The sequence below is a fragment of the Xenia sp. Carnegie-2017 genome, unplaced genomic scaffold (assembly GCF_021976095.1).
Source record: "Xenia sp. Carnegie-2017 unplaced genomic scaffold, XeniaSp_v1 HiC_scaffold_14, whole genome shotgun sequence".
NCBI lineage: Eukaryota > Metazoa > Cnidaria > Anthozoa > Malacalcyonacea > Xeniidae > Xenia > Xenia sp. Carnegie-2017.
In genome coordinates, this window is record NW_025813447.1 from 11,303,407 (window position 1) to 11,313,438 (window position 10,032).

General features: G+C 34.0%; 2 protein-coding genes and 2 long non-coding RNA genes across 4 annotated transcripts in view; 3 read left to right on the plus strand and 1 right to left on the minus strand.

The window, feature by feature from the left end:
* The first annotated feature begins 548 nt into the window (after positions 1-548).
* LOC124435271 (T-complex protein 1 subunit zeta-2-like) lies at positions 549-4,089 on the plus strand. The gene is made up of 6 exons (XM_046985208.1): positions 549-614; positions 970-1,015; positions 1,575-1,756; positions 2,470-2,556; positions 3,595-3,716; positions 3,930-4,089. The coding sequence occupies exons 1-6, from the start codon at positions 549-551 to the stop codon at positions 4,000-4,002; spliced, it is 576 nt and encodes a 191-aa protein (XP_046841164.1). The 3' UTR covers positions 4,003-4,089.
* A 461-nt stretch (positions 4,090-4,550) lies between these two features.
* Positions 4,551-5,634, plus strand: LOC124434626. Its single transcript, XR_006944846.1, has 2 exons — positions 4,551-5,355; positions 5,571-5,634. It is a non-coding gene; the product is annotated as an uncharacterized LOC124434626 (long non-coding RNA).
* A 355-nt stretch (positions 5,635-5,989) lies between these two features.
* On the plus strand, positions 5,990-6,405 carry LOC124435050. Its single transcript, XR_006944976.1, has 2 exons — positions 5,990-6,135; positions 6,239-6,405. It is a non-coding gene; the product is annotated as an uncharacterized LOC124435050 (long non-coding RNA).
* Positions 6,406-7,892: 1,487 nt separating this feature from the next.
* LOC124435273 (F-box/WD repeat-containing protein 8-like) overlaps positions 7,893-10,032 on the minus strand; it is a 4,705-nt gene continuing 2,565 nt past the window's right edge. Inside the window, exon 6 of the mRNA XM_046985209.1 lies at positions 7,893-7,942. Coding sequence (XP_046841165.1) covers positions 7,893-7,942 — 50 coding nt within the window. The remainder of the gene's footprint in view (positions 7,943-10,032) is intronic.

Below are 10,032 nucleotides of genomic sequence, written 5' to 3' on the forward strand. Positions count from 1 at the left end.
AGAACAAAAATCTTTTGAAACAAAATCTCACGAACTTGACCTTTGATGTTGTTCTTGTAAAACAACATTGCTAGAAGATTCCATTATTTATGTTTCTTGAGATCGCACTATTCACTAGCATGTGGTTGAAGTATGCATTTAATGTGTCTTAGATTCTCACCTAATCTCTGTAATCCTTACTCCAACTGATTTCCCATTTTTATGTATGCCATTTGGGACAATCTGAATTTGAATGAAACGAAGCCTAAAATCACAATCCACGATTACACTTGGGATGTAGGAACTTTACTCGGGCAATTACCGTATAACAAAGTCAAAAGGAAGTTGAATTCGTAGTGTTTACATAAATTACCAAACGAACACATGTTGTGAGAGCTTTGTCATTTACAGTCAGTTGTGATAGTAAAAAACATTGAACAGTGAATGATCGGTTTTGATGTATGTTGACTTCAAAAGGTGATTGTCTTCAAAATAGTGTTCATTTGGTTGTCACGTCGTCTTGATTTCTGCATGTGAACTACGGACAAAGTTGTTTTAGCCATTCGATCATGTATAATGGAAATGAATTACAAACGCGTCAACGAGATATTAGTCATTTCAATCAGGATGGAAATGTAAGTAAAACAAAAGGTGTATTTTAACATCATGTACGAAGCTTGTACGTATCTTTCGCTACATTTTATGTGTTACATATGTTAAGTCTTTCAAATCTTTTACAATCGGTTTTATTTGGTTCATTCTTTTGCTTTTTGGGCGAACGAAATTACCAGAAATTCCCTCGGTAATTGATAAGAAGTTTAGACAAACAAATTGAAATACCTTTGGGCGATTTCACCCGTAGCCTACAGTACATAATTTTTAAATTTTACTCTTGAATGTTTTTAATTTTAAATAATTAGGAAAAACAATACTAGCAGTTAATCGTTTTAGGTTATAATCGTAAGTTGGGCTTGCCGTTTATTAATGTAGCATCTGTGTCCTAATGGTATACAGGTCAGTTCATCATTTTCTAAAAGTAAGTATTAACTAAAGCCTAAAGGTAACTTTCTGTGTATTTTTGGAATTGTATCCTTCACGAGCAAAAACGTCTGACATTCAGCAAATTAATTGTAAAAATGTTACGGTGTGTTTGAACACCGTAACAAGCATATTGTCTCACTTTTCACGAGAAAGAATTGCATTTTGTATAAAATTGCATAAAATTGTTCGTATTAGTGTTGTAATTCGATGTAACTTATTGTCATTTGTCTATATACTTGTGTTTTGAAGGAATCGTCATCCTCTGATGCATCAATGTCACAACATGTTAAATTACGTTACAAACTATTGATTTTAACATGTTTTGTAATTGCTAATCTGTAGTATCTTTCTTCGTACGAAAGCAAAACGTTTTAATAATATATTGTTGATCTCAGGACATTACACCCCAGCAAAGTTCGCAATACGTTGCCTCGCATCTTCAGTCTTCGTGTTCGCTGTTTTGATTCATGAGGCTGCATGATCGACTATCATGACACACCTCATTATAAGCTTAGTTCGATGTGACTTCCCCTGTCCAATATTCTTGCTTCCAGGCCCAAATAGACATACCGTGACACAGATCAAAGATGCTGTTCACGATGGTTTACGTGCAGTGAAGAACGCCATCGATGATGGTGCAGTTGTACCTGGAGCCGGTGCATTTGAAATTGCGGTTTACTCTACTCTTATGGAATATAAGAACACAATTAAAGGTCGCGCCAGACTTGGTGTACAGGTTAGTCTACAAATATTTGAATTTCATTTGGTGTACAGGTTGGACTGCAAATGGCTAAATAACACTTCATGTAAATGTTAGTCAAGAAGTACTTGATAACACTTGGTGTTCAGGTTGGTCTACAAATAGTTGAATTACATTTGGTGTACAGGTTGGACTGCAAATAGCTAAATAGCACTTCATGTAAATGTTGGTCAAGAAGTACTTGATAACACTTGGTGTACAGGTTAGTCTACAAATAGTTGAATTACATTTGGTGTACAGGTTGGACTGCAAATAGCTAAATAGCACTTCATGTAAATGTTAGTCAAGAAGTACTTGATAACACTTGGTGTACAGGTTAGTCTACAAATAGTTGAATTACATTTGGTGCACAGGTTGGACTGCAAATAGCTAAATAACACTTCATGTAAATGTTGGTCAAGAAGTACTTGATAACAGTTGGTGTACAGGTTGGTCTACAAATTGTTGGATGAGAAGATTGTTTTGATTCATAACCTATCTTAGTCAGACATCGCGCTCACTTAATGATCAGTTATTTCTACAAAAGAGCTCATTTTGTTTTTAAGCCCGCTTTTAGTTGCTGCTTAATTTTTTTCATCTTACAGGCTTATAAGTATCAATCTATAAGAAGTATAAAGCAGTATCTCGTTAGACTTTGAAAGATATCATTTATTTCTGCCTATAAAATCTTTCAATTGATATTTTAATAGGCATTTGCCGACGCCTTCCTCATAGTTCCGAAAATACTCGCTCAAAATTCTGGTCACGATCCGCAAGAAGTTATTGTTAAACTGCAGGTACGATAAACATTGCGATTGTCAGTATTTGGTAATCGATACTGCATACTCAATGCGAACTTTTTTTATCAAAATTGTTTCATTAAATAGAAAAAAGTTAAACTGCTTTTGCTTTTAACGATCGACTTCTTAAACTGTTTTAAAACGTTTAGGCTTTAGTCAAGTTACTCCTTTTCATTGGCTTTACGAAAATTTTATGGACGAAGCAAAATATTCTTTTTCACGTAAAAGCGATTTGTGAATATGGGCAAAATATTTCCATTCAACTCTTGTAAAATATTTTTGTGAAGCAAATGTTTTTAGTGCAAAGTTGATAGGCAAGAAAAAGATATATGCTTGACTACATTCAATTTTTAATACATGATACGTGAAACAGTAAATGAGAAAGATATAAAGCAATCAAAATGTGTAAAGTAAACTTAAATGGTCAAAACAAGGCAGAGGTTGTTTAAAACATAGCACTTTCTTTCAATATTACAGTTCATTTTATGAGAAGATGCAAAAATACAAATTTCGAAAGCAAAAAACCAAACCATGTGTTCGATCAATGCTTCCCGATACCCTTGGGCAACACTTTCACAAATTAATGACACTAGAACGTCGCTAAAAAACGGAAAAGTTGTTTGAAAGGTTTCAGTATGTTTTATGTTATAGTTCATTTTATGAGAACTCTTGTAAACAAAAACATAAAATTCAAAAGCAAAAAATCCCATTTTCGGTCCATGCTTCCCGATACCTTCTTAAGCGTAAGGCACTAGAACGCCGCATGTTAGGGTTTCGGTAGGAGATTTCGACCCCTCCATGCTATCCTACTTGGGAGATGCAATAGCAAGCTTCCGTCCATTGGACCCCGAGATCACCTGCGATAGGCTTTGCTCGGAGAACATTTATCAGATTGGGTAAAAGAAAAATAGCCAATACACAACCATAGACACTACAATGTAGACAAATAATCTCGTTTGTTGTAAACCGTGGACAAAAGACAACAATTGCTCACTTCAAAAAAACATTGTTTTACTATTTTCTTTATTACCTCAGGAAGAATACTCAGATATTGGTAAACCTGTTGGCGTGGACTTGAGTTCTGGCGAGGCCTTCATTCCAGCAGATCTTGGTATATGGGATAATTATAACGTCAAACGACAGCTGTTGCATTCTTGGTCAGTTTTGTTTTTCTGTTCATTAAACTTTAAAGCAACCACTTAAGAAGCCTCATTTATTTTTTAAAACTTCAACAAATAGGAGATACGTGTCTTGATTTCATAGTTATTACCCTCCAAGATAATGACTCGGAATGCACTTCGGTTAATTCTGATCACACAGCCTCGTTGTATTGCTGGAAATTTAAAGTATTCTATAATTATTTTTTAAAGCACTGTGATTGCAACTAACCTACTTTTGGTTGATGAGATCATGAAAGCTGGGATGTCGTCTTTGAAGGGTTAGAAGGAGATCGTAGTGGACTTTTAGGACAATGGAAAGATAAGAACTTCTTTGTTTTCTCAATAAATCCGATTTTGATGAACCTGATAATTTTTGATGTCCCTATAGGTCTAGTAAATGTTCGTAGTAGCTACTTTTTTTTTTTGAATTACTACAATTGCTCCCTTTTTCCCAATGATCTTTAACTTTCTTAATTATTCTTGCATTGCAACCAATCTCCACGGAATTATGAAACAATGTGACCCACCTTCGTCGGCTTGTCCCAAAAATGGCATTGATAAAATGTTCTTTTGTATTTGACCACTAACATGGCTGCTGTGACGTAACATGCAATCCACCTATTGAAATATAATCACGACATCACGTGCTGCTTGGTGTTAGAATTGTAACTATTTTCAGTGGATCTATAAAAAAATACCCTCCATAAAATCTTTCTTTTTGTTGCGACATCTCTGGAAAATCAATTGCAAAACGAGACCCAATCATTTTCCCTTATTTTCGTCGTGATTTGTTATTTGTTATTTGGCGAAAAGTTATAATTATTCTGCATTTCGCTCAATTAGATCAATTCCCAGGGGTGTTACAGCTCAGGCTTAGGAGAACAAAAAATTCGATTTCAAAGAGAATAATTATTTATGCACCATGTAAATTCTCCATTAGACTCGTTATGCCCAATGGTATTATCGTCATTATTGAAATCATCAATAATTGTTTACAAAAGATGTGCCAGTTGTGCGATGAATTGTGTTTGTTTTTGTGGAAAATGATTGGGTGCAGAACAACCAATCAAAACTCAAATTTATGTATTGACGTCAATTAGTGAAAGCGTCTTATAAACTATCATACGTTTCATACCTCGTGCTAAACTTTTATGTGCTTGGATGAGAAAAGCTTCAGTAATGTAAGTATTAGAACAATTTTTCGTAGTTGTTTTGTGACGAGTTGAGAATGATTTTCATTCTTGTGTAAATCACAACTAAAAACATTTCATTGAAGCTCGATTCATTTAAAACGAAGGTAACGCGCAATTAGTCGGGTTTATAGTTAGTCTGATTTGTTGGAAACGAAAGAATATTTCACTAGTGTGTTGTCTACGTTATTATTACGATGAATTGAACAGGGTTATCGTGATATGAAAAAGGTGTACTAACTGAAATTTTGGGTGTGAAAAATAAAATGAAATGTTGGTCATTTCGTGAATTAATTAACTTATTCGGTACGAAATAAAGTTGGCCGAATAATTACAGGTGATTGCCATAAATCTGCCTAAGACTGTAAAAGCTGAACTCTCTTGGGACACCTCAGAGGCAAGGAAAAAAGCACAATTAGAGAATTTAATGTTACAAAAAATAAAAGGTAATACTACAGATTATCTTCGACAGTTTTTCTCAATACATACTAATGAAAAGTATGAATTACGAAATAACAATCGCGTTCTCAACTTGCCAAAATCAAAAACAAATGCTTTAAAACGTAGCTTTGCATATAGAAGTGCAGAAACTTGGAATAACATTTGTAGCCTTTGCCTTATTTCTCAAGAGGATTAATCTTTTGTTCTCTTTTCCTTCGAGATTCAAGAAAAATATATAGACGCATGAAGATTTATTATGTTGGTGAAAAGATAACAAAAAGCAAGTAGGTATGATAATTGACCTGCAACAAAATGCAAGTTTATAAAACACCAACTGGAGCAAATGTTCAAACTTTTATTCTTCTAGTCTATGCAGGAATTATTTATTATACGGAAGATGTTCAGTAAATACCCGATACAATTTCATGTTTCCTTTTTTTTTAGAAAAAAAATTATGTTTGACTCATATTGAAGCACATTTCATGAATTAAGGACTCTTTCATCAATTTTCCAATCATTTCAATTACCCTCACTAGTTATATTCATTGCTCATGTGTCATGGTGATTCATGACCAAGGATGTTTGCGCATAGTTTGGATTCCTTGTGAATATCAGTTGTTTGTACATATAATGATGATGGGCCCCATTGTTATGTGAGCCCACCGAAAGGTGGTCAGCTGACGTTCACATTTAATCCACTCTTCATCAAGCATTCTTTGAGTTATGGTGTAACTGGGGTGTTGAGATGACCTTATTTCTCTCCTTGATGGCTACTCAACTTTGGTGTAAGTACAAAGTGTGTGAATATACACTTTAAACATATATTTGTTTTACAAAATTGCCATTCTTCACTCAACCTACATGCGTAAACATTTCCTGAACTTTTAGGGAAAACTTTACTATGAACATATACTGTCGCTATTATACTGAACTAATGGGTACAGTTGATGATAATGTATGGTTGCATGGATTGTTATGAATTATGGGTACAGACGATGATAACGAACGGTTGCGTGGAGTGTTATGAACCATGAGCACAGATGATGATAATGAATTACTAAACCGGAATTGAATAATCAACGAGAACAGGTGATGTTAGAACGCAAAAGAGGAAAAAATCCTACGTCGAAAGAGCTGGAGATAGCTGAAGAAAATACCAGGTTCCATAGTACATAAGTGTAGTGTAGATTTTAAACTTCACGTTCACAACAGCGCATGCGTCTGAGATGGTTGTGGATGTGAAGTGGATCCTGATGCTCTATTTTTAAACTTTGTGGGTTTTTTTTTTGCATGGAAGATGTCGTTGAAAGTTCGAAAATATTACTTTATTTAACTTTTTTGCATGACAGAATTTGTGATACAAGTCTGTGATGGCCGACTTTCACTCACACCTAAAAGATAACTTCAAAATCGAATACAATATCTAAAAACGGAACATATCTAAACAATAATTTCAAAAGCAACGTACAAAAACGAAAGTAGTCGTTTTGTATTTTAATGTTTAAACGAAACATTTCAAAACAGCGTTTAATATAAAGAAAGTCTCGATCATGTGAGCAGCTTCAGCCTTTTCTCAATACATTACAGGTAAATGTTTGTTCCATTTTTGTATTTCTTTAATAATGCGTGTAATTATAAATTAACAAATGTCGTGTTTCTTATTTTGAATTAAGGTTCAACAAAAACAACAGAAAGGCAAGAACGAATTTTTCACGACCAATATATGAAATCTTGAAGAAGTCAACCACATTACTCAGAACAAAACGCCGTTATAGAGATAAATGGATACTTATAAAATCTAAAATCTTTCGTTTGATTGTTCACGACAGAACATTTTTATAACGCTATTTCGATGATCATTTGGAAAGGACAAATTAGCTTCTTCCGGCTGACTGCTTTTGAAAAGAACAAAATTTTGAAAGGTCTCTGAGTGGAAGTCGGCTGTAATAGGTCATCGTTGAAATTGGTTTATCGACAGTGTCTCGTTGTGCTTTAAGTCACGTAAAGTTCATAGAAGCGTAAGTTAATGTTTGATTAGGTAAAAGCAATGAAATCAAATTTTAAGTTGAATGTCTACGTCTGGGCATGATGAGTCCCAGAGACTGTTGTAGAGCATTGGGATCAACATTCCGGTTGGAAACAGTTTCAAAACTTAACATTCCGGTTGGAAACAGTTTCAAAACTTAACATTCTGGTTGGAAACAGTTTCAAAACTTAACATTCCGGTTGGAAACAGTTTCAAAACTTGACATTCCGGTTGGAAACAGTTTCAAAACTTGACATTCTGGTTGGAAACAGTTTCAAAACTTAACATCCTAAAGTTCCAACAAATTTGCTGTGTTTTCTCAAAAAAAAGTGCAATTTTTTTTATTGGAGGTTTTTCACCGTATTTCACCGGTTTTCCCTTCATTTTTCATTTTCACCCCACAAAAAACAGTGTCAATGTTTGGGCCAAGGATGTAATTTTGAATTGCAATCACTGCCTAATATAAAATACAACATTGCTAAATCTTCAACTAATTTTGTTTTATATTTCGGTTTATTATTTTTCGAAATGACATTCTTCGGTTTCCGGGTTAGATTCCCGTAACACTGTGAATGCAATATGAAAAACATAAGATTTGGAAAATATTTCGTAATTAAATATTATACACGTACTTATTGCGGACCTAGTCTTAATAGAAAAAAATTTATGTTCACGTGTTAGAAGTGTGCTCTTGGTAAGACTATGCATGCGGTGACGTAAACAGAAAAATGTTGAAAAAAGGAAGATGATCTTGCTGATGAGTGATCAGCACAGAAATACCATCAGTTATGACAATTAAATTTAGACTAGACAGACTTATAGACATATGAAGATTGCGCCTGTCTTTACTAATACATTATAAACGAAGAGTGAATTACAGGTGTTATATCCCGTCTTATTGGCAGAAAGACAGTTAATGAATGAAGGGCAAGACAGTAAACGAATATTTAGAGCTCGTTGGCTTTGTGCCAGAAATCGAAATATACACGTATATATAATTTCCACTACGTCATCATTTGCTACGCTCAATGACGCATGCCAAGAGAGGCTCACTACACTTGATTGCTAATATAATAACAATTCACTATGATAAAGGATGGATTATTGATAAAACAAAATGTCACTTCACTTATTTTGATATTCATTTTTAGTCGTGCTTAGACGAGCAATTTTTTACCTGACCAACGTTTATTTAATCGTGTAAACCATGAAAAATAATCTATGTCACAAATAAAATTATCATTTCAAAACTTTTTCTGGTGAAAAGAGTTTGAATGGAGATTTAATAGACGGTCATGTCTATTGCCCCCCCTTTCCACATTTTTAACGTGCCGTTCAAAAACTCACAATTGTACTATCAAAGTTTTAAAATTTCAGCCTGCATTGTGCATCAGAATTTACTTCAGTTTTTCTTCAAGGCTAAATGTTTAAAGGAACGACGAACGACCACGTGACCACATCTAGTAGTAAGACAACTCCATTTTCTTATGGTGCATTTGTTGCAGGTATCCAACGTATTACAGAATGCAAAACATCTTGTGAAGTTGTGATTGCAATTTTTAAAATCTCAATATCTTGCTTCCACGTTCATGTTGCATGGAAGTAAAAGTAGTAACATAGTGACTGTCTTTATGAATCTGTTCATTCTAGGAAACGAAAAGTCGATAACTTTAGTGAGAGTTAATTTATAGAAAGTAGTGCAAGGCTGCATGCTCATGGCTTTCTTTTGATGTATTTAAAATATGCATAATATTGGTTTTTATGTCATCTCTGAAGACCGAAATATGGAGTTTGTACTGTGTATTGCCGCCAAGTAAATATTCCAGACAGTGCATGTATCGTGCATATATAGATGTACAAAAGATGCTTGAATAGAGTTAAGAATTTGACAATGACCTTCGCTGACATTAGACTAAAACATAATGAATCAGGCCAAGGCTTATAACATTAAATACTTTATGGTGAAGACAAAAGCTCAAAGATAAACGTAACTATTGCTGATTGATATGCCACTCAAATGATACTATCTATAGTATCATATAATTGTGGAAACTCAAGTTTCAACCTTTCTTCTATTCGACCATTTTAGATTCAATACAACTTAATTGTGTGAAGAATTAACATCTATCAAAATGTACTTACTGTTTTTTTAAGTAAATACATGTGCACATTATACTCAGACTAACCTTCCTTTCGTAGTAGGTGCAAGTCAATTGCAAAGTAGTGACAGTATCTTCTGTAAACTTCAAGTGAGAGTGACAGGATGATTGCTACGAGACTGATCTGCGCACTTTAAAACTCTTTCCTATTATATGAGGATTGTTCATTGAGATTTTGCTTAAAAAGTTGTAGTCGAAACAAGATAAAAGATCATTTTAATATCACATTAATGCCTATACTACATCTGTTGTTTATGAAAGCAAAATAAATATGAAAATGAGCAAATCCTTTTCTCCTGAGGCTGAAATTATTACGTTTTACATAAACTATGCAATACGACTTGTGTTAGGACACGTTATATATGCAGCCTGTTAAAACATGATATTGTACACATGCAATTCAATTTACCAATTTGTCTACAGTGTAAGGTAAACGTTTCTTGTACGTAATGGTAGTAATGCACTCGGTTTAGAATCATCAAAATAATACTAGTTGA